Source organism: Odocoileus virginianus, chromosome 7 (genome assembly GCF_023699985.2).
Source record: "Odocoileus virginianus isolate 20LAN1187 ecotype Illinois chromosome 7, Ovbor_1.2, whole genome shotgun sequence".
Classification (NCBI taxonomy): domain Eukaryota; kingdom Metazoa; phylum Chordata; class Mammalia; order Artiodactyla; family Cervidae; genus Odocoileus; species Odocoileus virginianus.
This window is the reverse complement of record NC_069680.1, coordinates 76071455-76098788: the sequence shown is the minus strand read 5'-3', so window position 1 is coordinate 76098788 and position 27334 is coordinate 76071455. Positions and strand designations below refer to the sequence as shown.

The following is a 27334-nucleotide window of genomic DNA, read 5'->3' as shown; positions in this document are numbered from 1 at the left end:
GGCAACAAGAGAGATTATAATAGAAAAACCCGATGGCATACCCTTCCACTCGAGAGAGACTTCGTGTTGCCCGTGGGATAAAACCTGCCCCTCGACAGGACTGCACCTTCCTCCGCCCACGCCATCCGGCCCATGTTCAGTTCTCCTGCTCTCACCCCAGCTGCCTTCAGCAGGCTCATCCCCACCTGGATAATTTCTACTCATTTTTCAGGGCTCTGCTGAAATGTCACTGAGAGATGGCTCCCCTGACCTCTGCCCCTTCATCTAGTTCAGTTGCTCAGTCATGTCCGACCCTTTGCGATCCCACGGGCTGCAGCACGCCAGGCTTCCCTGTCCATCACCAACTCCCGGAGCTTGCTCAAACTCCTGTCCATTGAATCAGCGATGTCACCCAACCATCTCATCCTCTGTCATCCCCTTCTCCTCCTGCCTTCAATCTTCCCAGCAACAGGGGCTTTTCAAATGAGTCAGTTCTTCGTATCTTTAATTAGGTCTTCCCCCACTTCCATTCCCATTATTCACGCTCAGCATCCCATTTTTCCCCCTTAATATCACTTGTGACAAATTTTAATTGTATCGTCATTTGTGAGCTTAGTTACTTAGTCTGTCTGCCCCACCACCACCTCCACACCATCAGTCCCCACCACAGATGCAGGCTCCTTGGACAGTGCTCAGTGCTCATGCCATTAGCCCTGCACATCCTACACAGCATTGAGCCAGGGTAATAGCCAGTATCCAAGTGATGAATTAATAAATGGGAATCAAAGGACTTCTGGTCCCACCATTGCCCAGTGCTATGTGCATCACTTATATTGGGCTTGCCTCATGAAGGTACATCATTTCATTCAATTTTTGCTTGGTTGTTGTTTTTACATGGTCACTTCATCAATAGAACAATCTGTTTTGAGTGGCAATGGAAGGGTGGGTAGCACTCAATCAAAGGTCTCAGAACCACTGATACTCCCCTGCAGGGACACTTCATGAGGGAGGCTCTGCTAATACAGAGGACCGGGGGCAAAGGCAAGAAAAGGGAAAGGGAGCCTCTGGCCAGAGGAGCCTAAAAGATCAGTCATGTGAAAAAGACAAACCTGTGTGTTCATCAACAAGTACCTGAGGGTGATCTTCGTGGTACAAGCGAGGCAGCAGCCTCACCATGATGCACAGGACCCCGGGGTGCATGATCACAGCATCACTGTCATCTGTCCTGCTGAGAGAGGGAAGCAGGACATCAGACATCATTTCTGGATCTCTCTAAGACAGGCCATTTGCAGCCTACCACTTATTATCTATACGCTATGTTGTGCTGTGCTTAGGTGCTCAGTAGTGTCCAACTCTTTGTGACCCCATGGACTTTCACCCACCAAGCTACTCTGTCCTTGGGGATTCTCCAGGCAAGAATACTGGAGTAGGTTTCCACGCCCTCCTCCAGGGGATCTTTGGAACCCAGGGATCAAACCCAGGTCTCCTGCATTGTAGGCTGATTCTTTACCATCTGAGCCACCAGGAAAGCCCAAGAATACTGGAGTGGGTAGCCTATACCTTCTCCAGGGGATCTTCCCGACCCAGGAATCAAACCAGGGTCTCCTGCATTGTAGGTGGATTCCTTACCAGCTGAGCTACCAGGGAAGCCTATCTATATGACCTTGAACTAATTAATCTGAGCCTAACTCCCCCTAACTGTACAAGAGCTGTGCAACACCATACTTTCTGCATAGAGTCATAGAACAATGCCATTGTACGCTAAGGCACAGCACCCAGCACAGAGCTGATGTTCAATGGAAGTTAGTTTCCTGGACCCCTATCCTCTCTCCACATGGGTGGGAAATGGAGAAGCTCTCATTCTTTATTAAACACACACACACAGAGCATTTCTGGCTTCCTTCAAGATGGTGTAAGCACTGTCCCACCCACTGAATGCAACTTAAAACCCACATAGAAAGCACGAGCAGCTCTCCAAGGACTGAAAAATAAACCGCAGCAGAGAAGGAAACCAAACCGAAAGCATCATGCAACCAGTAACACATTTCCTGGGGCTTCCCCATCCAGCATCCTCTGCAATGGGCTTATAGGGAGTAAGAACTGTGTAGCAAGTGTGGACAGGACAGACTGAGCTTTAAGAGAAGGCTCATATCTGGTCTAAGGCATGGGAAAGGAGGCTTCATCAGCAGGTCACAGAGCGTGGAGGGGAATCCCTGGAATTTTTTTTGTTGGACTTCTCCGTCGATTCTTTCTCACCTATCCTTCAAGAAATCTCACAGCAGCAGCAGCAGTCAGACTGGTATCTGAAATTCTTGGGGAGGGGAACCCTTCTCTCTGACCAGAGGAGTTCTGGTCCCAAGAGTCAGGCACAAATCTCCATTGCTTTTATCTCTCTATTTCCTCTCCTGGCTTGGCTCCAGAGACAGATGCAGTGGTGGGAAGTGTGTGGCAGAGCAGATAAATTAAAGCTCTAGCTTTCTAGACAGAGGAGTAAGGAAGGGACACCAGGGATCCCGAAAGTGTTGGGAAAATGATGAAGAAGAAGAGACTTAAGAAAGTGAAATCATTAGGTTGTGCATCAACCTCTGGGTTCAATTCTGAGCTGCACATGAGTGGATCTGACCCTAAACCACATTCCAAAGACTTTGAGAACTGAACTCAGGAATAAACTACCACCCAAGACTGGCATGGGACAATGAAAAGGTACATCAACCTGCCCAGTAAAATCTTTGAAAACCAGACTGATACTGGACACATGGTCCAAGAAAGGTGGATAAGAATTTGCAGCTTGAACCTCATTGGATCAGTTGCCTGTTAAAACAAAATAATCAACATTCTCCAGAAGATGACAATGAGGGCCAGAATTCATAACATTAAAAATGTCCAGGATATAATCTGAAGTTACTCGGCTTAGAACAAAGGAAGGAAATCGCAATATCTCGCATGGAAAAAGATAACAGATGTCAAGTTGGAGATGACACAGTGGTTGGAATTATCAGAAAACAGCAAAAATCAGTGAAACCATAAATTGAAAAACAATAGAGGAAAAATGAAGTAAAGATCTAGTTATTTGAAAAAGTTTTAAAAATTGAAAAACCACCAACTAAGTTAGCAAAGAACGAAAAAAGACACAAATAACCAATATTAGAAATGAAAGAGAGACTACCATTACATACCCCGCAGGCATTAAAAGGATAAGAAAACATCACAAATAACTCTGTGCACACAAATTTGACAACTTAGATAAAACAGACCAATCCCTTCAAAGCTACAAAGTAACAAAAGTAAGCAAGAAGAAATAAACAGAACAGTTTTACAACTATTACAAAAACTGAATATGTAGTTTAAAACCTTTCCACGAAGAAAACTCCAGGCCCAGATGTTTGCACTGGTGAATTTTACCATACATTTAAAAGATAAATAATACCAATTCTATACAACTTCCTTCAAAATATACAAGAGAACACTTTTAAATGCATTTTATGAGGCCAGTATGACTCTGATATCAAAAGTAGACAAAGCCAGTACAAGAAAAGAAAACTACCTGCCAATGTCACTTATAAAAATAGGTGAAAATTCTCAACAAACTATTGCAAAAACAAATATAACTATACATAAAATAAATAAGGCATTGTGGCCAATCTGCCTTAACCTGCAAGACTGATTCAGTGGTCAAAAATGAGCCAATATAATCTATTATATTATTAAAGAAGAAAAATATGATCATATACAAAAAAAAGTTTAAGAAATTCAACATCTGTTCATTATTTTTATCTATTTATTTATTTTTCATTTATTTTTATTAGTTGGAGGCTAATTACTTCACAATATTGTAGTGGTTTTCTCTTGGTAAAATAGGCATAGAAGGAATCATCCATAACTTGACAATGTACATCTACCAAAGGAACTTAGCTAATAGAATAGTTGATGATGAAAGACTGAAGACCTTCTCTTCAAGTTTAAAGACAAGGCAAGGATGTCCTCTCTCACCATTCCTATGCAACATCATGCTGAAACAACAGATTGGAAAGGAAGGTATAAAACTGTCACTATTCACAGACGGCATGATTGTCATATAGAAAAAAATCCCAAGCAATCTATTTTAAAAAAAATAATAAAAGCTCCTAGAAAAAATAAATGAATTAGCATGGATGCACAGTGACACACAGAAATTGATCACATTCCTATACACTAGAAGTAAACAATTGGGATACAAAACATTTAAAATATCATTTAAAACCATACTCCCAAAACATAAGAGTAAATCTAATTTTAAAAATGTGCTTGCTCTGTATGCTGAATATTATAGACCTTGATTTTTTTTTTAAAAATCATAGATTTATATAAATGGAAAAACAGTCTATGTTTATGGATTAGAATACTCAATGTAGTTAAGGTCTTAATCCTCTCCAAATTCATCTATAGATGCTTTTTAATACAATTCCAATCAGAATCCCAGCAGGAATTTTGTAGGCATAGGCAAACCGATCATTAAATTCCAATCTGTGAAAGACACTTTAAAAATGAAATGAGAAGTTATAGACTGGGAGAAAATATTTTCATCCATACGGTGGAATACTACTCAGTAATAAAAATGTAAGAACTACTGATACAACAAACTGGATAGATCTCAAAGGCCTTGTGCTGAGTTTAAAAAGCTGGCTTCAAAAGACTACACACTTGTGCTTGTGTTTATATGTTATTCTGAAAAAGACGAAACTAAGGGAATAGATCAGTGGTTGCATGGGGTTAGGGGTTGGGAAAGGGTTTCATTATGAAGGGACAACATTCAGAACTATTTGAAGGGGTGGGACTGTTTGTTTTGTATCCTCAATGTGGTGGCAGTCACGTGACACTACACATGACTTAAGACCCATAGAACTCTACACCAAGAAAAAGGCTTTAACTGCATGTTAATTGGGAAAAATAGCTAAGAAGAAAAACAAAGGAAAAAAAAAAAATCACAAGACTAATCCTGAATCACAAACACTTGATTTTCAAACATCTTGCCTCTAGCATTGCTTTTACAACCTACAATGATATTGTTTTTGGCACCACCAGCCCTAAAAAATGTCTAAGGTGCCAGGAGTGCTTCTAACACTTGGTGTTAATTTATCCAGTTCAGTATTGAACAAATATTTGTTGACCTACATATCTTCCTGGCATGCTGGATACATCTATAAGCTAAACAAAGCAAAATCCATACCCGATAAGTGAGAAGAAGGGTATAGACAATAAAGATAAACATAATAAATAGGTAAATTAAAGATAATAAAAATTACTATTGTTATAAAAGTTATACTATAAATAGCATTGTAAAACATAAAATACATGTCATATATTATTACATAGTATATTTAATAATGTAATAGAATAATAAAAAAGAAATTACATATTATGAAGAAAGATGATAAATGTTATATAAAAAACAGAAAAGAGAAAGAATTTAGAACATTGTAAGAGGGAAAAAATTTACAATTTTAACTTGGGTGGTAGAATTGGCTTCTTTGAAAAGGTAACATTTGGATGGATTTGACAAAGGGGATGCAGATATCCAGAGGAAAAGCATTTCAAGCAAAGTGTATAGCCAGTGCAAAAGCCCACAAAGTGGGGGTATGTCTGACCTGTTCGAGGAGCAGCAAGGAAGCCCGCATTATTCCTCTGATACTAAAGCCACACAAAGAAAAGAAAATTACAGACCAATATCCCTCATTAATATACGTGCAAAAAACCCTCAACAAAAAACTAACAAAACAAATCCAACAGCCTAGGATTATATAACATGACACCGTGGGATTGATCCCAGGAAAGCAAGAGTGGTTCAACATTAAAAAAAACAATCAGTGCAGTACACCACATTAATAAACAAGGGGAAAAAATGATCATCTCAAATGATACAGAAAAAACATTTGACTATATTCAATACCCTTTCATGATTTAAAAAAACACTTGACCCAATGTCCTGTCCACCTTCTCTAGACCCACACTGTGGATTGGCTGGCCTAGAAGCACGTCATCCATCCCAGGTAGAAGGACCTGGTAAATACCAGAGAAGGTCAGCAGGATTAATCACCATGGCAGCTGCCATTTATTGAGCTCTACTGTGGTGTGTGGTGTTGTGTGTTTGTGTGTGTGTCATGCATGCTGTGAGGGGGGTGGTGAGTGTGTTTCATGGGTACTATATATTCTGTATTTTGGAAGTCACAGTATATATTTGGTATTTATATAATATATATCTTCTATTTTGTAAAAAATGTTACTGCATCATAGTTGTTATATAGATTAACTAATGCTTCTGAGGGCTTCCCTGGTGGTTCAGATGGTAAAGAATCTGTCTGCAATGGGGGAGATCCAGATTCAATCCCTGGGTTGAGAAAATCCCCTGGAGAAGGAAATGGTAACCCCCCTCCAGTATTCTTGCCTGGAGAATTGCCTGGACAGAGGAACCTGGTAAGCTACATACAGTTCATGGGGTCACAAAGTGTCAGACACGACTTAGCAACTAACACACACACACACCCACAATGCTTCTGAAGAGCAAAGCGCAGCCTCTGGACACAAATGCTCAGTCAACAGCGGCGTGATCACTGTGACTAAAAACAGCACCGTCTCCAGGGCTCAGCTCACAACAGCCCTCCATGTGGATACTCTTACTATCCCCACATTCAAATTGAGAAATCGAAGCACAGTGAGATGAAGTAAACGTCTCAAGGGACTGAGGTGTAGAATACACAGGCCTGAGTCCAAGGCCCACAGCTTTTGTCTTCCTCCTGGAGACCAGGGCCCACTGTATAGACAGAGCTGAGCCAAGTTGCTTGCCCACGGGGATGCCAAGTGTGGTGGAGGGCACAGATGAGCACCCTGTCCCCCGTGTCCAGCCCACTGCCCTGTCCTTTACCCCACAGACTCTCTCAGAAGAGGCTAGGGTTTCACTTCCTCTTTTCTAACCATTAGGGAAGGTCAAGAGTGACGTATTTATTTTAACGAGAAGAAATTGTTCTATTTATGAAATCTGACTCTCATACATTTAAAAATTACTCATTGTAAAATCAGGATGACATTTGACAGAGGAGTTATCTATAAAGAATCAGGCCTGATGCCATCTACAAGTTGATGCCCAAACTTTAAATTGCAGGCTATCGAGTCAGAACATTTAGCAAATCGTCACTATTATTGTGGGAGTACTCAGAAAAAGCAGGACAAATACACACATACCCACATACCCCCACACACACATGCAGAGGCTTTGAAGGTAGACACCATCACCATGGTATTGTGAAGAGCTCCCTTTGTTTCTCTTGCTTCAGTAAAACATCCATACCTCTACAAAGCTTCCTGTGCTCATCCCACCAGGATGCTGGAGAGATCCACACACCTTTATATCCGAAGGTGAGTGAATTGGGACACATGGAGGAGGCAGTGTTAGCCACTCAGCTGTGCCCAACTCTGTGACTCCATGGACCATAGCCCACCAGGCTCCTCTGTCCATGGGGTTCTCCAGGCAAGAATACTCCAGGGAGAGGAGGCAGAACCAGGGACAAAGGCAGTGCTGGGATCCTGGCCCCCTGCCCCCACAGCCACAGCAGCTGAGCCCATAGCTTGAGTAAAACTGGAAGCAGCAACAGAGGTGGCACATAGGACACAGACCCCCACAGCCACAGGGAGCTGGGCAGCAACGGCAGGTGGGACCCATGGCGCTGGTCCCTCCAGCCACAGCTGCACCCACAGCTCCAGGCTCCCCTCCTCCAGCAGCAGCACTTACGAGCGCAGCAACCCTGGAAGCGGTGAAGACACCAGTGACCTGGTTCCTCCCCTTCCCCACAGCGGCAGCAGTGCCCATGACCCAGGCGACCCCAGACATGGCAGAAATGCCAGTGACGGCAGCAACACTGGCAGCACCCAGGCACCAGCCATCCTAGAGGAGGAGCGGGGACAGTGAGTCCACAGGGGCACCCCTGGCAGAGGAGCTGCAGGGTGCAAAGTGCTGACTTTAAATATAGCCAGAGGCCACCAAGAGAAACCAAAAACTTGGGCTACAGCACCACCTACTGAAAAACAAAAGAAAGGCTTTTTAATTGGGACTTGAATAGTCAGACTTAAACAAAACTTCACCTAAATATGAAAGACATTTCCTCCTTCAAATGCACTGGCACCCAGAGGGATGGGGTGGAGAGGGAGGTGGGAGGGGGGACCGGGATGGGGAATACATGTAAATCCATGGCTAATTCATTTCAATGTATGACAAAAACCACTGCAATGTTGTAAAGTAATTAGCCTCCAACTAATAAAAATAAATGGAAAAAAAAATAAAAATAAATAAAAATAAAATTAAAAAAAAAAAAACAAATGCACTGGCAGAGGAACAACTCATCAAGCACCACGAAAAACCAGGATAACACAGTATCACAGGAAGAAAATAACAACTCTCTAGAAACTAAACTTAAAACCTCAGAAGACTGTGATCTAACTGACAGAATTCAAAATAGCTATCATGGAGAAAACTCAATTAACTACATGAATACTCAGGAAGGCAACTCAATGAGTAAAGAGTAAAATTAATAAACAGAAGGAACACTTTACCAAAGAGATTGAAACTCTTAAAAAGAACGAATGGAAATTCTGGAGCTGAATAACTCAATAAATGAGATGAAGAATGGATTAGAAAGCACTAGAAACAAAGCAGACCATATGGAAGAGAGAATTAGAGAGCTTAGAGTTAGAAATCTACAAATGATTTGGTTAAAAAAGTAAGAAAATAAGATTTTTTAGTGAAGAGACTCTATAAGAATTATCCAATTTGATTAGAAAAGGCAACTTAGACATAATGGGAAATGGGTATCCCTGAAGGAGAAGAGAGTTTACTTAAAGAAACAATAGCTGAGAACTTTCCAAATCTGGGAAGAAACTGGATATATAAGTCCATAAAACTAATAGAACTCCCAATTATTTCCCAATACAAAAAGATCTTCTTCAAGACACATGACATTAAAACTGTCAAAAGTCAGTGATAAAAAAAGAATTTTAAGATGATTGGGAGGAAAAAAAGACAGTAACCTACAAGTTACCCCCTTTAGGTTATTATATTTCTCAGCAGAAATGCTATAGGCCAGGAGAGAGTGGAATAATATACTCAATATACAGAAAGATTAAAAGTGTCAACCAAGAATACTCTACCAAGAAAAGTTATCCTTCAGATATGAAGAAGAAATAAAGTCTTTCCTAGACAAACAAAAGCAGAGGGAGTTCATCACTAGTAGACCTGCCTGATAAGAAATGTTGAAGGGAGCTCTTCTACCTGAAACAAAGGAGCAAGTCCCCAAAACTTTGAGTGGGTGATAGACAGAATCAGAAAGCTGCAATTCTGTATCAGAATAAGATGTTAAGCAATTAGCACATACAGGTCAAAGGGGGATAAAAGCATTTTAAAAAAAATAGCTACTTCAATTTGGTAATAAACTCACAACACAAAAAGGAATAATTTGTGGCGACAAAACTAAAAGGGAAGAATAAAAAGATAAAATCTGCATAAGCAAATGAAGATGACAACCTTTCAGTAGAAAAAGAACTATGTAACCTATGAAATGGGTTTCCCAGGTGGCACAGTGGTAAAGAATTTGCCTGCCAGTGCAGGAGATATAAGAAACACAGGTTCAACCCCTGGCTTGGGAAGATCCCCTGAAGAGGGAAAATGGCAACCCACTCCAGTATTCCTGCCTGGAAAATTCCATGGACAGAGGAGCCTGGAGGGCTACCGTCCGTGGGATCACAGAGTCGGACACAACTGAGCAAGTGAGCACACACACAGCACAGCAACCTATGGAACAGTTTATACAAACCACACGGTAACCATAAAACTGAAACCCAGAGCAGAGACATGAAACACAAACAACAGAAAATTTAGAAAAATGTCGTATACAACCACCAAATTGAAATGACAGAAAAGCAAGGGAAAAGAACCGATGAAGATACAGAGCAACCAGAAAACAAAAGGTAGAATGGCAATATTGAGACTTCGTATATCAATAATCACCCTAAATGTAAATGTATTGAATTTACCAATTGAAAGACAGAGTGGCTGGGTGGGTTAAAAAACAAAACCCAACTATATGCTTGTCTCCAGGAGACTCATCTCAGCTCTAAAGACAAATATAGGTTCAAAGTGAAGATATGGAAAATTATACTCTAGGCAAATGGCAGCAAAAACAAACAAACAAAAAAACAGGTGTAGCCATACCCATAGCCAACAAAATAGACTTCAAGCCAAAAATGATAACAAGAGAAAAAATGAGGATAATCCCTCAAGTAGACACAGCATGTGTTAATATACATGGACCTAACCGTCGGACACGACTGAAGCGACTTAGCAGCAGCAGCAACATAGGAATACCAACATATATGAATTAATTTTAACTAACCTAAAGGGAGAAATTGACAACAACATAAGAATAGTAGGGGACTTTAATACCCCCACTCACACCAACAGATTATTTGGACAGAAATTCAATAAGGAAACACAGGGCTTAAGTGAAACATTAGACTAGACAGACTTAAATAAATACAGAACATTCCATCCAAAATCAGCAGAATACACATTCTTTTCAGGTGCACATAGAAATTCTCCAGGATAGACTATATGTTGGGACACAAGTTGTAATATATTTAAGAATGAAATCATATCAAGCATATTTCCAACCACCTGTATGAAACTATAAGTTGATTACAAGTGAAAGGATGGAAAAATCACAATATGGGGAGACTAAACAACATGGTACTGAACAACTATTGGGTCAATGAAGAAATCAAAAGAGAAATAAAAAAACACCTGAAGACAGATTCAAATGAAAATATGCCATACCAAAATCTATGTGATGCAGCAAAAACAATTCTAAAAGGGAAGTTTATAGCAACACAGCCTTACCCCAAGAAATAAGAAAAATCTCAATAAAAACAGTCTAAGCTTACACCTAAAGAAGTAGAAAAGAAGAAGAAACAAAGCCCTAAGTCGGCAGAAGGAAGGAAATAAAAAACAAAAAACAGAAAAACCTGGTGGAAATAAATTAGAGACTAAAAAGACAATAGAATGAAACTAAAACCTGGTTCTTTGAAAAGACAAGCAAAATTGACAAATTTTTAGCCAGACTCACCAACATAAAAAGAGAGAAGGCTCACATAAAATCAGAAACTTGAGAAATTATTACAGATATCATAGAAATACAAAGGATTGTACAAGAGTACTCTGAACTGCTATACATCAACAAATTGGACAACCTAAAGGAAATAGATAAAATCTTAGAACAAACAACTTTCTAAGACTGATTCATGGAGAAACAGAAAATCTAAACAGACTGATCACTATTGATGACTGAAACAGTAATCAAAAATATCACAAAAAACAGAAGCCCAGGATCAGACAACTGGCACATTTTACCAAACATTAAAAGAAGGATATCAAACAAAAAATTGAAGACAGGGGCATGCTTTCTAATTAACTTTATGAGGCCAGCACTACCTTGATACCAAAACCAGACAAGAACAAAACAAAAAAAGAAAATTATAGGCCAATGTCTTTAAAACATAGATGCAAAAATTCTCAACAAAATAGTAGCAAACCAAATGCAACAACACATTAAAAGGATTATACACCATCATCAAGTGGGATTTATTCTAAGGATACAAGTGTGAGTCACATCCACAAATCAATCAATATGATACACCATATAAACAAAAGGATACAAATCATATGAGTATCTCAACAGATGCAGGAAAAGCATCTGACAAGATTCAACATCCATTTATGATTTTTAAAACTCTCAATAAAATGAATAAAGGTTATAAATAACATATGTCAAATCCAGCTAACATCTTACTGAACAGTGAAAAACAAAGCGTTTTCTCTTAGATAAGAAACATGTATACCCACTCTCACCACTCTTATTTTCTATAGTATTGGAAGAATTAACATTGTTAAAATTTCCATATTACCAAAAACAATCTACAGCTTCAATGCAATTCCTATCAAAGTTTCAACATATTTTCCACAGAAATAGAATGTAAAAGCTCTAAAATTTGTATGGAACCACAGACAACCTTGAATACCCAAAGCAATTCTGAGAAAAAAAGGACAAAGTTGAAGGTGTCACACTCTCTAATTTCAAATTATACTACAAAGCTATAGTAATCAAAACATATATAAAGAACACATGCAACTCAACAACAAAAGAACAAATTTTTTAAATAGACAGAACTCTAAGTAGACATTACAAAAATTACATGCAGGTGGCCAACAGGCACCTGAAAAAATGTTCAACATTACTAATTATTAGGAAAATGCAAAGCAAAATCACAATAAGATATTACCTTATGTCCAATAGGGTGGCTATTATTTTTAAAAAAAAAAAGCAATAACAAGTATTTGCAAGGGTGCAGAGAAGAGGAACTCTCATACACTGTTGGTGGGAATGTAAATAAACATCATGGAGATCTTGCAAAAAATTAAGAACAGTACCACCATATGGTCCAACTATTCTGCTTCTGGGTATTTATCCAAAGGATATGAAAACGTTAACTCAAAGAGATATATACACTGTTACGTTCACTGCAACTTTATTTACAATAGCCAAGATAAGGAAATGATCTAAGTGCCCATCAACAGATTAATGGATAAGAAGATGTGATACACATGCACACATACACAGTGGAATACTACACAGCCATAAAAATGTGAAATCTTGCCATTTACAATATAAACGGACCTTGAGGGTATTACGTTACTTGAAATGTCAGATGGAAAAGATAATGTATGATTTCACTCATATGTAGAATATAAAAAGTACAAAAATAAGTGAATAAATAGAAGAAAACCAAAACAAACCCATAGAAGGAATTCCCTGGCTTCCCAGTGGTTAGACTCCATGCTTCCACTGGAGGGATCTCAGTCAGGGGAACTGAGATCCTTTATGCTGTGCAGCCAAAAGAATTAAAAATGAAAAAATAAAAACATAGATACAGATAACAGATTGGTGGTTAGAGGAAGGGAAGAAGGGTTGCAGGAGGGCAAAATGGGTAAGATGGATCAACTGTATGGTGATGAATGGAAACAAGATTTTTGGTGGTAATCACACTATAGTATATACAGAAGTCGAATTATAATGTTGTAAACATGAAACAAATAGCTATAAACCAGTGTCACCTCAATTTTTAAAAGGCGCAGAGTCTAATAGACTTTTGTCCAAAGAAGATACACAAGTAGCCAACAAGCACATGAAAAGATTCTCAATATCAACAGCCTTCAAGGAAATGAAAATCAAAAGCCCAATAAGATACCACATCATCCCCATTAGGAGGGCTATAGTCAAAGAGAAAATCACAAGAGTTGACAAAAAGATGTTCAAACTAAGCCCTCACACACTACTAGTAAGAACATAAAATGGAGCAGGCATTCTGGATAATGATTTGTAGTTCCTCAAAATGTTAAACATAGAGTTACCATACGATTTAGTCATTCTACTGTTAGGTATCTAGCCAATAGATACACAAACATGTATCCACAACAATCTTGTTCATGAATGTTCATAGCAGTATTATTCATAATAGCCCTAAAGTGAAAACAACCCAAGTGTCCATCAGCTGTAATGAACACATTAACTGTGGTACACACACTGGAATATTATTTGTCAATAAAAAGAATTAAGTACTGATACATGCTACAACATGGATGAACCTTGAAAACATTATGCTAAATGAAAGAACCAGAAACAAAAAAATCACATACTCTACTATTCTGTTTATGATATATCTAGAATAGACAAGTCAGTAAAGACAGAAAATAAATTAATGGTTGCCTGGGAATGGAGGTAGGGGTGGAGGAAATGGAAAATAAAGGATAATGGGTATGGAGTTTCTTTTTGGTGTGATAAAAATGTTCTAATCAGCTGTGGTAATGATCATATAATTCTGTGAATATACAAGAAAAACATTCAGTTGTACATTTTAAATGGGTGAATTTTATGGTGTTATGTCTCAATAAGTTATGTCTCAATAAAGAAGCTGCTCTTTAAAAAAGAAAAAAGAATAAACTTTCTCACAAGAAAACATCAGGGTCCTGAGGTTTTACTGGCAAGTTCTATTACATAGCTAAGAGGGAACACTGCCCAACTGATTAGACTAGCATAAATTTGACAGTAAAAATAGTGAAGAAAGTGTGAAAGGCTGAACTTTCTCACAAACAAAAAAATGTTTTTAAAAAGTCAGCAAATCAAATCCAGCAATAATTAACATCATGAGCAAATTCTGAAGGAATGCAAGGTCAGAAAACAAATTGATTTACCAGATTAACCGATGAAACAAGAACAATCACGATTATCACAGTGGTTGGAGAACTGACATCCAATCCCCTCACCACCAGCTCCCAGTACTGCTGTCTGGCTGACACACACAGTGCTCACTTTGGATAAACATGTGCAATGTCTTTCAGAAGAGAATCCTGTGGTGGTAAAGGCAATGTGACCTGGAGAGGTGGCAGGCAGGATAGTTTACTGCAATATTAATTTTTGTCTTATCATTGATGCTTCAGAGGAATGAAAAAAAGATACCAACTATTCTGTTGCTTTGTTCTTTCATTTTCCCCCTCCTGATCCAAGGGGGGTGGGCGGTTTTTTGTGATCCCTCACTTTAGTGGAATTCTGTGTTATAGGAAGGAAAGCAAAAAATTGTTTATCAAAGTCAGGTCCTTGAGAAGATTGGCCTGCAGAAGAGATGTCCTTGTTAGGGGAAATGGAAGCAGCAAGAAAGAACAAAAAGAGTTCCATGATTGGGAAGGATGCTATGGTTTGTGTTTCACAAGTCAAGGACCTCACCCACGCCCTGGCAGTGCGCTGGCAGGCTGGAGATGCGATCTAGGAAGGCAAAGGCTACTCAGCACACCAAAGAGGCTGGGCCCAGGCACCGAGGCTCCTAGAGACAGCAGAGATGCCAAAGGAGAAAGTGAGCCTGTGCGCAGCAGAGCTCTGCCCTCAGTTTCCACGATCAGGTAAGCGTCCCTGGTTCTCGTGGGACTCATCAGCATCCCCCGACCCTGAACTGAGTCAGACTGGTTTTCTGCCAGCTCTCAGGGTAGGGGGGCGAAGTTAACTTGATTTAAAGAAAAGAAAAGACAAAGTTAACCAAGACAAAGTGAACTTGATTTAAAGGAAAGAAAATCGTGCTGTCACCAGCAAAGCCCGCTGGGATCCCCAGGAAACATAAGATGGAATCTGGGTGATAAGATAAGGTCTAACCTCTTCCTTTGTGCTTAGTCTAGTTTCACGTGTTCATTGGTTACTGCATGCAGAGGCCCTGCACCGGGCAGGCACTTCAGACCGGAGATCCTGGTGCAGGACACGGCAACCCGCAGATCCGGTGCAGAAGCGAGGTGCACCATACTCGATTCAAGATGGGGGCAGTGGGCCATGTTCAGTGACGGTGCGCCCAGCACTGCCGTCTCCTCCCCTCCCCTCTACACAGGATCCCTAAAGGCAGCCCCGCCCCAGGCTTGTCCAGAGAGCAAGAGAGCTTGCAGCTCTCCATTCTCTGTTAAAAGAAGAAAGGTTTCCTTTGCTTCTGAATCCGCTTTGGTCTCCTATTGACTTAAACATCAGGTAGGAGGGCCCTTGCTGAGAATGGACTCAGGAGGGTTAGTAGCAGTGTAGCTTTCCGCACACCCACTTTGTACAACGCATGCGCAGGATTTGTGCACGGGACGCAGGAGACAGACACACCGAGGACAGATTAGGGAAGCAGGCGGCAAAGCTCTACCTCTCTTCCGCGTCTGGCCACTGCTTGAAGTTTCCCTGGGAGTCACAGCCAGGTTCTGCCCTCTGAGGGTCCACCACTAGCTCCTGCCTGGTCCTCGGGGCATCCTTCAGGTCCCTGCGCAGGTGGAGGGTGCCTCGGGCCATGCTGTCCAGAAAGCTGAGGATCTGCAGGCAGCTCTGGATCTTGGGTGGGAGCAGGCTGGCAGAGGAGAAGGCTGCACTCAGCAGGTCAGCAAATGGCCTGGCCTTTGTGTCCTCACAGGAGGGCGGAGGGGCGTCCTCTTCCTCCAGGGCCCCAAAACAGCCCAGCAAGCAGAGGTCCTCGGCCAGCTTCTCAAAGAGCCCGGTCCTCCTAAAGAAGTCACCGTTGACAGGGTCCAGGTACAGTGCAGCAGACAAAGCACAGAGGGTGTGCAGGACAAGGTCCAGGGTCTGGCTGGGGGCCACTGCCCCCGACGTCTGCAGTGGGGGCTCCTGGAGAGACCCCTCCAAGTCAGAGAGGAGGGACAGCAGCCCATTGAACCCACTGGAGACTCTGAAAGCAGCGCGGCCTTTGGGGGTCTCCAGGATCCGGAGCAGAGACTGAAACCAATGAGATAAAAGTGTGTGAGGTCCAGGCAGCAGATCTTTAATGCTGAGCCCCAGCCCAGCATTGCCAGAGCATTCCTGATGCTCCTCCAGGATCCAAGCCAGAGGAATAGCGAGTTACCCAGGGGCAATTCTGAAATATTGGAAGGTCAGTACTGTTCCTCTTTATTTTAGTTTCGGGTTGCCCCTCAGCCTTCCTCTAGATTGAAGTGACATGAAATCAGGCTTACTCACTGCTGTGGATTGTGGCACCTACTTAATAAATACTTGCCAAACTCATGGAATGAACCACTTCCTATATTGCAAAAGGAAACACAGTGAAATCTATATAAAGCAGTTTATTACTATTTGCCTTCGTCTATGTGCAAGCGCAGGTATTTCTACTAAATAGAAGATAGTCAAACAAATCTACTTAAAACCTGGTGTTAATATACAAGGGAATTAAGGTGGAAAAGAGAAATCCTTAATGGAGGGAAACATATGGGTATATCATATAATACAGACCATGTGTGGAGTTCAGGCTGTTAGAATGCACATAGTAGAATCTACCTTTGCAAGACTGCTGAGGTTTTTATTGACAGCCAAACTTTTAATTCCCTCTGAAATCAAACATTTACTAAGCACTTCTGATGTACTATTCTTGGATCTTAGTATCCATAATATACACTAGGTGCTCAGTAAATGTTTTAGAAGGAAAGAAGGACTGCTCTTAAGAAGTTCTCATTCTGGGCTAAAGTCTCACACCTAAGAGTGAAGAATGGATGGATGATTTTAGATAATATCAAAAGCCTCTAGATTTTGGTATTTAGCTGTTTATTATTCATTAAAATTGAATGGGACTCCATCAAACACCCAGGTTTCTTAAGCATGTTTTCCAGAAAATGACTAGTCCCTGTAGTTTTGCTAGTAAGTACTGGAGCATTTGAGTTGTTTCATCCTTTACAATGTTTAATATTCTAGTGACAGGAAAGAGAATTTTCTTGGCAGGCACAACTTAAAGTCAATTTCAGGATGCTTGAAACAAGGTTCAAAGAGAAAAAAGTAAAGAGAAAAAAGTTCCTAATTTGGGAGAGAGGCGTGAAGCTGTGTCTTAAATACATGGCTTAGGGTGATAGTCTGTGGCATAATACATGAAAATCCAACGACAAAGAGAAAGTTGATGGGTCAGAAAAGGGAGCGAAGGGACTAGATTTCTAAATTCTCATATAGAGAAAGTCAAATAGAAACTCAGTAAAGTTATAGGTAAATATGAAATATGAAGTCATATACTTTGCGGGGGAAAGTAATTTTCTAGTTCTATCTCTAAAATGCTGATAACTCTAACCTAACACTAGTGTTTGTCTGAAACAATATAATGTGTACCACTGGAACCCAAATTTTGTTATCTAAGATTATATTCTGCTACAAGAAGCTTGAACTGCTTGGCGGACGGTAAACCCAGGCATGCGGTAGGAAAGCGTGAAATGAGCCAGAACTAAGCTAATGCACACAAGCAAGGACTCTCTCAAAGATGGAGAGAAATGATGACCGAGAAGCTGCTTAAAGTGTTCCCACTGCCCCATCAATGACATTTCAAGTAAACAAAACAAAGACTGTAGAAACTAGGAGGATCTATACAAGGCCAAAGGTCACGATTATGCTCAAAATGGAAAAATTATCATATAGAGTGAAGTAGAAAGATTCATCCTTACCAATATGGGTCAATTGATCTTTTCCCAGTTATAGGAAAAGGAAATGCATACTTATGGTGGTTAGATCAATCATTGCCCACCACAGCTCAGGGGGATGGCTGTGGGGAAATTGAATTATTTCGTTCTTTAAAAGAAAACCCAACATCAGGGTCACCCACTAACAGGGGATCAAATCAGAGTCATGGGATATGCTTCAGGGAAATGGGCTTTCCAGACTGTCTGACAGATAGAGGCAAATTGAAACACTAAAGACTAGTGTTTCTGGTGATAGCTGCTTTCTCCTCCTAGGTGAGGATATGACTTAACTACTTCTGTTTTTGTTTAGTCACTAAGTCATGTCCGACTCTTTTGCAACCCCATGGGCTGTAGCCTGCCATGCTCCTCCATCCGTGGGGTTTCTCAGGCAGGAATACTGGAGTGGGTTGCCGTATCCTTTTCCAGGGGAGCTTCCTGACTCAGGGATCAAACCCGTGTCTACTGCATTGGCAGGCAGATTCTTTACCACTGAGCCAGCAGGGAAGTCCAACTATTTCTGTATTTGGCTCAAAACTCAGGAAGGATTGCATTTATAGACAGGTCCTTACAGAGATTATATGTAGACTATTAGAACAGATTCTCCAGGATAGTAATGTTGGTGAATGTAAAAGCTTATGGTTTAGCAGCGCAGAGTTCCCTAGACTAGGCAGGGACTTTCTCTGAATACACAGCATCGCCACAGCTGCCTTCCCAAAATCCTACCTCCAACCCTGGGATTCTGGGGCCAGTTGTCTGTGCCTGCCTTGTATGAGCAACTCACTCTGGACAGAATTAACACTACTTTACCAAGGTGGAAATGCACTCTAACCTTCAAGTATGCTGAGCGGTGGTAGTCTCTTCCTGCCATCTGATAATACACACGAAAGGCTGACTGACCATTAGCGTGTGGTTCAGCACTATCTCAACCTGTCTCAATGTGGCTAGTGCCATAAAAAATAAATAAAGTACCAATACATCAACAAATCTGAGGCTCTAGGGTGTTAAACTGTCTAAATTTATGTGAGTGCTTTCAATAGCTCTGAAAACCACTATTACGTTATTCAGGGCAAATGTAATGAATGAAGTCTTCTGCTTATCACATGACACGTGACAAAATAAACACCCAAAAGAGAGAATGATTAACAAATAAAACTAATCAGATTATAAGCAATTGTCTGAGTGCTAGATGACCACTAAAACTTCCCTATTCCCTTAAGAAACCACCTTCCAATTATCCAGTTTTATACCAAATATTGCTCAACAGATCTCCGTCATTCTGAGTGCTGAGAGCAGATATTTTAAAAAGAGATCAACACAATAATAGCTATCCTTATGATCTGTGTCTCTCAGAGGGTCTATCCCCTTAATTCCTAGATGGCACTTCTCTCCTCCTATAGGGAAGGGGGAAGAAAAAAAGGAATGGCTATCCTTAATTGTTGCTTTGTTTGATTTATTAAATTCAGAGTCATTATCTAAAATGGGGGTAATGTCATTAGAACTCAGGCTTCTCTATTATTTCTTGGGATGGGGTTAATTTCATATTTGCAGAGTCATAAAGTAAAGAGTCCAAAATCTAATTACAAAGACTTAATTTCATAGCAACTAAAGAGAAACATTTCTATCATAAAGGAAAATAAATACTGCGCTACTTCGGGAAACGATTTGTCAGGAACTGGGGGCCTAGGAGGAGGGTCTCCATTACTGTCATTCAACTTTGCATGATAATGCATCACCTAGGCTTGCAAGTCTGCGGAAGGGAGTAAATTTAATCAGCTGAAGTCAAAGTAATCAGGCTAGGGTTGACACATTTCAAGAAAGGTCAGCGTTAAGCACATTTTCTCCTCCTTAACTCAGTTACCATGTCATCGTCTCTGAGTTAGTATTCCTCCAGCTTGAATCTATAAAATGGATGTCTGCTGCAAAGCGCTAACTATGTTAGGACTAACAGGATTTATTTCACATTCTATTATTTGTTATTCCTCATAATTTTCCGTGTGTCATGCTGGAAGACGGGTGAGGTAATGCAATTAAGCTCAGAGTTGAACAGCTAAATGTATATTAGCAAATCAATCTGAATTTGTGCATAACCCAATCATAGTCCCACTGGCCGTGGAGAGGAAATTCATTTGCTTACATTATTCTTTAACTCGGTTATCATTTGCCAGAATTAGGTGGTGAAGTCACATGTGCTTCTGTATTGGTATGGAAGCACCACTGGATTTTTGGAAGCAACTGCCTTAAGTCACGTGTTTCTGGAGGAATTTTCTCCTCCAGAGCAGCTGGCTAATTCTCAGAGAAAGGAAGCGAGGGTGGCACCATGATGTGAGTATACTTCAGAGATGGCAAACCTTTATCAGGTGGTGGGGTGGAAGGTCCTGCCTTTGAGGTCCCCACATTCCATCACTTCCCCTTCATTCTACATCTGACCCACTTTGCAGGCACAGTGCAGGCACACTCTCAACTACCAAAAAGGGAAATTTAGCCAGAACTAATTTTACATCTTTGTTTCCCAAGGGGTTTCCAAAGTGATTTAGAACAAAGGCCTATCTCACATCAGATTCCAGCAAATGTTGGCTAGTTGCTCACAGGACTCGATGGTGGGCAAGGCTGGAACAGGCTCTGGGGCCCAATCCTTCCCCACAACCCACCAGAGCTTCCGTGTGTTATCAGCCTGGCCCCAGAAGAGCCATGGAGGCTCCAGGCACCCTCCCCACTGCCCAGTGGGGAGGTAACTTGGTACCCAGGAAGTGCCCAGCAGTAACTTGGTACCCAGGAAGAAGACAGCACATTGAGTGCAGGGTGAAAGTGAAAGTGAAAGTCATTCAGTCCTGTCTGACTCTTTGCAACCCCACGGACTATGCAGTCCAGGGAATTCTCCAGGCCAGAATACTGGAGTGAGGGTAGCCTATCCCTTCTCCAGAGGATCTTTCCCACCCAAGAATCAAACCGGGGTCTCCTGCATTGCAGGAAGATTCTTTACCAACTGAGCTATGAGGGAAGCCCAGGGTATGGCTGTGTTTAAAAAAGCTCACACAGTATTCATCTCTAATATACTCTCTTGATAGTGTGATACTGAAATGATATTGAATCTGTAAAACACCATGGCTTCACATTGCTAATTCTGGAAATTCAGTCTTATTACCGAAGGTCTGACACTCCAGTAAGGTGCCTCTGGGCTATCGGATAAACAAGATGAACTTTGGAGCAAAGCAGAGAGTTTTTCTGTAATAGACACAAAAACACTGTACTCTCCAAAACTTTCCTCTCCATGGATCTGTTTGACTATAAATGTGAAAATGCCAGGTACAGTTAGGGATTCCAATTATTCATCCAATAGAAAATCAAAGTCCTGACTGCCTTGCTCCCTGCCTTCCCTGTCCCTCATTCAAATTAAGGTGAACAGAGACATATGAGAAAAAAATTCAACAAAGAGCATGGTGAAGAGAAAAGATCACCAAATTTTTAGTCACTAGTCTTAGGCTCAAATTCAACTTCATCTTTGAGTGTTAGAATCTCTCCAGGTCTGTCTCTACTGCCACATCAGGACTGGACCACATGAAGCCAAGGTACTTTCCAACTATTAACTCTCATTAATTCTTGCTATCTCTCTCCCTTAATCTCCCCTCTACATGCTCCCTTCAGATCTGTTACTTCACATAACCATGGAACTCCAGTATCTTTCAAAAGACCTTTAACTTTCCTTTTTTGTTCCATTACCTTGAACTGACTTCTTTGACTCTGTGATTAAATCACTGTTTTGGTCCTTGTCATCTATGAAATGCACAATAACTATAGTCAAAATGTCACTTTTGGGTGGGCTTCTCCTGACATATTGGCTAAGGTGAGCTCTACAGGCTTAGGTCATCAATTACATGAACACAGCTACATCAGTGCCTGACACTGGCTTTGCTGAGAAATTAAGTAGGTAAAATAAACTGAATGTCATTCTCTAACTGTTAAAATGGCTTTGTACTGAGATAGTCATGGCTAAATATGGTTGAGGGTTTAATTTTGGAAGTGAGAGCAACTTTATATTATACAAAATTCACCAGTGGTCCAGTATAACATGGTAATGAAACAGGAGTGTGTATTGCATATAGGGTTCTCTTGCACATAGACGTGACAGGTCCCCAAATCAGTTCCCTGGGGGATATTTGCATTTCAGTCTGCTTTTCTCTTAAACAGCCATAAACAAAAGATAGGGTATTTTAGTTAAAGGTATAAGCCCCCACAGACAAAAGAAATGGAGAAGCAGGAACAGAAAGAAAATTGTGAGAGCTGTAAGGCTGATGATACTTATTATCATCTTTAACTATTTTAAGACAATTTGATGATGGTTAACAACATTATAAAAACAAAAATATATGCTTTTCTTTGTTGTCCAAAGGGGACACCCTGGTTTGACCTCTCCTTGTGTAAGCACTGTTCCTGTGCCTTTGACTGCCTTTGGCTTCCTCTTCCCGGTTCAGACGTGCGCTCCTCTGTGACCCTTCCTCAAACATGCAAGGCAACACTGGTTTCTACTTCTCTGTTCCCATGGCAGCCTGCTTTCAGCATTTACCAGGGCATAGCCATGCTGCATCACCATGATTGCTCACTTAATATTAGTCCTAGTCTAGAGCTACCGTTAGCAAAGGCTGAGTTTCATTCAACTGTGTGTCCTGGGCACTCAGCATCAGGCCTGGTAACAGGTAGATGCTCACTAAAGGCTGGGCAATTAAACAAGGCAGCAGCTTGGCCACCACCGATTCGGGCTCCACGTCCATAGTTTACAGTGTGGCTGGGAAGTAGCTGCACAACCAAGGGCTACATTTCCTGGCACCTCATGCATCCGGATGAATCCTGCCCAAGGAAGATTGCACACGCGCCAGTTCTAGGCCAGAAAAAGAATGTGTGCCATTTTCTTTGCTCTCCCTTCCTTTGCTGCTGGCAGGATTAGATGCCGAGGTGACAGTCGTCCCTGAATGACGTTCCTCCCAGTTCCTGATTGGACCACACGTAAGAAACCTCTAACGTGCCAGGCTGTTGAGTCGGTGGGGTTTATCTGTGACAGCTGCTAGTACTGCTCTACCTGTGTGATAAGTGACCAAGTGAAGGAATGAATGCATGGGCAAATGCCGATCACTTGCTGTATGTCCACAGGAAAGCCCATCACAAAGGAGGACGTGACATCACCTTCAGGAGATCCAGTTTCAGCTGTATTTCCCCTTGAGTGGACGAGCACAAAGCGCCCACAGTGATGCTCATGTACTCCTCGGCGTTGATGACTGAGAGCTGCTCCAAGATGCTGAGTGAGGCTCCCCGGTAGCACTCATCATCCAGGAAGATCTTGATGAAGGGGACCATGCCATGGTCTTTCAGGACAACTGGGGACCAGACAGACAGTATTGCTAGAGTGATGGGTGCCTTGGCACCTTATTTTCAATTATAAGGACAGCTTTTTTTTACAATTTCCAAGTTTGTTTGGCTACATATGTATGTGTTTTTTCCACCCATTAGAAACTTTTTTTTCAAAATCAGTACTTACTGTTAAAATAAGAAGAGGAATAGAGAAACTATGTAGCTGAGAATTAAAAAGAAAACCCCTTACTTCTCTAGTGAGAATTCTGCTTTTGAAACCATGCCCCCCCCTTTTCAAAGTAATATAAACTTTAATTGGGCATACCTCTGACACTTATTTCCACATAATTCCCTAATCTAGTGAAGTGAGTGAAGACGCTCAGTCGTGTCCGACTCTTTGCGACCCCATGGACTGTAGCCTACCAGGATCCTCAGTCCATGGGATTTTCCAGGCAAGAATACTAGAGTGGGTTGCCATTTCCTTCTGCAGGGGATCTTCCCAACCCAGGGATCAAACCCAGGTCTCCCGCATTGTAGGCAGATGCTTTACCGTCTGAGGGCAATTCTTATCTTATCAATTCTTATCTCTGCCTAAAGTCTTGTTGAAAGCAAGCCAGAATTTAAGAATGAATTTAATTCATAGGCAGTTTCTTGAGATGGTGGGGGAGCAGAATCAAAGAAATTTGGCTAATGGTATGTTTTTTGTTTAAAAGTAATCTTAAGAATTTCTTCCCCAGGATTGATCTTTGGAGTAATTACATGTAGCATAAGAACCAGGAAGTAACTGGATCATTCAAATGGCATGATGTAGATTTGAGCTGGTCAACTCCATGAAGCAGGATTTCCCAATTATGGGCCAAGTATTCCTTACATGGAATCACCTAGGGGGCCTGTTTAAAAGTAGATTTCTGGGCTCTACCTTGACCTGATAATTAGATCTCTGGGAGGGAGCCTAGGAATATGTATCTCCCTTTTAACCAGAACCTCCAGGAAATCTTTTATAGTCTCACATTAGAGATCCTCTCCCATAATGAAATAGTCATTCACAGTTGGTATAGTTGACTGTGAGGGTCCCAGGTAAAGATGCACCAGATCACCAAACCCACTCATGTCACTTTGTTGATGCATCTGCTTCATAGTATAACATGCATGCATGTATTTTTAAACATGGGAGTCACATGATCTAAGGAAGCTAAATTTTTTTTTTAATGAATGAAGCTACTAAATCCATCATGGGCTAGAAGCACATTAAATTATATCTCTAAAAATGATGACAATATTTTACAATTTGAATCTTTTTATAAAAGAAACTATAATCAGTGCAGCAGGATATTAAAAGATCTTACTGGAGAGAAATGGGGTTTCTGTGGTCTCATAAATTTAAGATAACTCTTTGACACAAAACCTTATTTAGCAACCTAAACAGTAAAAAGTGTCAACTGATGTGTCTACCAATTTACTGATGATCACCAGACATAAAGCAGTAAATGGACGTTAGCCACAGCCATAGTGTTGGCTATTCTTTGGATATAGCCTTTGAACAGTGACATAAATCATCAGGAAATAGTCAATGTTTCCCCAAGCAGTCACAATGTGAATTTGGTACCATTCTCACCTGCATTCCTAACTGACCCTTTTAGAAGCGTGACCACAGTTTTCAGCATCACACAAGTCAGTTCTCTTTCTGTATCTTGAACTCCAGGATTAAACTCTTTGTTTCCTGCCATATTTAAGAAACAATGAAAAAAAAATTTAAGTACATGCGATATGGCCCCAAATCTACAATTCCATTACTTTTCTATCCTCTTCGTTGTCGTTGTTCAGTCACTAGGTCATGTCCAACTCTGCGATCCCATGGACTGCAGCACACCAGGTTTCCCTGTTCTTTACTGTCTCTTGGAGTTTGCTCAAACTCATGTCCATTGACATGTCCAATGTCTATCTTCTTAAAGAAAGATGAATATCATGCTTCCATTATAAAGGAGTGTGCATCCCAATTTATAAGATGTGACCCTACAATCCCTACATCAGAAGCTCTCCAACTTGAATTACATCAGAGTCCCCCGGAAGGCTTATAGAAAAATCCAAGGTATGTACATGGGGCATGGTTAGGCAGGAAAAGAACCCAGGCCAGCACTCTTGAGGCAGAGGTGAGGGGATGTTGCCAAGAAGCCATGGGTATACAACTCAGCAGGGCACAGAAAAGCATTGCCAAGGTTAGAGGGGCAAGCTGGGCCAGCAAGGCCCTGGTTGTTGACCTCTGTTCCGAGTGGGAGATCACTGGGCCCTACAGCACCATGTGAGCAAGGTGGCCATATTCCAGTAGACCCCAGAGCTGATCCACACCTTTCCCCCACCCAGAGCTTCAGGCCTCTCTGAAAGCCCTTTCCCTTTGGCATTCCTGAGGCCCTGTCGTGTTGTTGCCCCATCTACCCATCTACGCAGGCAGACAATAACTGGTGCCAGAGGTATCTGATAGCTTAGAACTCATCAGGCCTGAGTCAGCCCATGGGTTGGCTTAAAGTTACACCTAGCCCTCTCAACTTATCATGGGGAAGAGCGAGCAAGTTACAGAAAACAGGGAGGCTGCCTGCTCTGTGAAGCCACGTATCCCAAGGGTACTCTCTCTAACCTTCATGGCACCAGGCGTGCACACTCACGTCTCTCTGTTATGTTGATGGGTGGTGAGGCTGGCACACAGACCAGGCCCAGCTAACACTGACCCCGGCCCATTCCCCACTTCCCCTCCTGACACTCCAGGGAGGCACCTGACTTCCTGAGGATCTTAGCCTGCTTCCGCAGCTGGGCCAGCAGCAGACCCAGAAGCCCCGAGTCCCGGAAGATGTCAGTGAAGAGCGGGTCACCACCAGCAATCCTGAGGATGCTCTGCAGGGCCACGAGGGTACAGAGCGACTCCGGGCTCTCCTGGATCAGGCGCTGCACCTTCCGCAGGATCTCATGGGGCACGTAACGCAGCTCAAACACCAGGGCCTCCAGCATTTGGAAGAAGTGCCTCTGCACCAGGGTCGGCTTCAGGGGCACGATCTCTACAAACTGCGAGATGGGCTGCAGGGTCCACTCCAGCAGGAAGAAGTTGCGGGCGTTCCAGGTCCACATGGTCCTAATGGATGACAGGACTTTGGTGCAGAGGATGGGGTCGCTGACTTTGTGGAAAACATTCTGCAGGACTTGAAAGGCCTGAAGATTCTTCACAGTCACCCCTGAAGATGCAAAAAGGAATCATCCTGCAAGTCATTTCTCCTGACTATGCCTAGAAATGTGTGGTTGAATTATCACAAGGATGTGCCATTTAAAGTTTCTACTTTCTAATTCCTGTAGTAAATATCTTTCAGAAGTCCAGAGAAGCCATCTGCATAGGGTATGAGTAAGGTTAGAACTGCATTGTCCAAGATGTGCTGGCTGATTAAGCATTGAAATGTGGCTACTGTGAACCCAGGTGTGCCTAAGTTAAAAATACATGCCAGATTTCTACGACATAGCACAAAGAAAAGAACACGATGAAAAAAAATCATTAACAGTTATTTATATGATCACATTTTTGATGGTAATATTTTGGCTATATAGAGTTAAATAAAATATAATATGAAAAATAATTTAGCTTGTTTCTTCTTAATTTTTACAATTTTGTAATTAGAACATTTAAAACTATGTAATGTGGCTCACATTATATTTCCATTGGGCAGCACAGGGCTGGAGGACTGGTTTTAATTAGTTAAAATCAAATGATGTTAAAGATTCCTAAGCAAAGTCAGTTTCATTTCTAGACAAGCTGTTAAATAAAAAGACCATCCCCCCTTTTCTCTCCAGATACAAGGTCAAGTCTCACTCTATCTTGCCCTTGAGACACTTCCTCACAGAACTCTCCACTTACAGCTCTCTCTGCCTCAGACACTCGAAATGTTTCTGAAA

The 27334-nt window shown here is 41.4% G+C and overlaps 1 protein-coding gene across 5 annotated transcripts in view; it reads right to left on the bottom strand.

The window, feature by feature from the left end:
- WDFY4 (WDFY family member 4) overlaps positions 1-27334 on the bottom strand; it is a 257168-nt gene that overhangs the window by 186994 nt on the left and 42840 nt on the right. For 3 of the 5 annotated variants that reach the window (XM_070471003.1, XM_070471005.1, XM_070471006.1), the window contains exons 9-13: positions 26173-26625; positions 25020-25124; positions 23240-23430; positions 15772-16352; positions 1111-1207 (exon numbers count right to left, since the gene is read on the bottom strand). In XM_070471003.1, the coding sequence (XP_070327104.1) occupies positions 1111-1207; positions 15772-16352; positions 23240-23430; positions 25020-25124; positions 26173-26625 (1427 nt within the window). The remainder of the gene's footprint in view (positions 1-1110; positions 1208-15771; positions 16353-23239; positions 23431-25019; positions 25125-26172; positions 26626-27334) is intronic. The other 2 variants (XM_070471004.1, XM_070471007.1) reach the window with 1 other exon arrangement.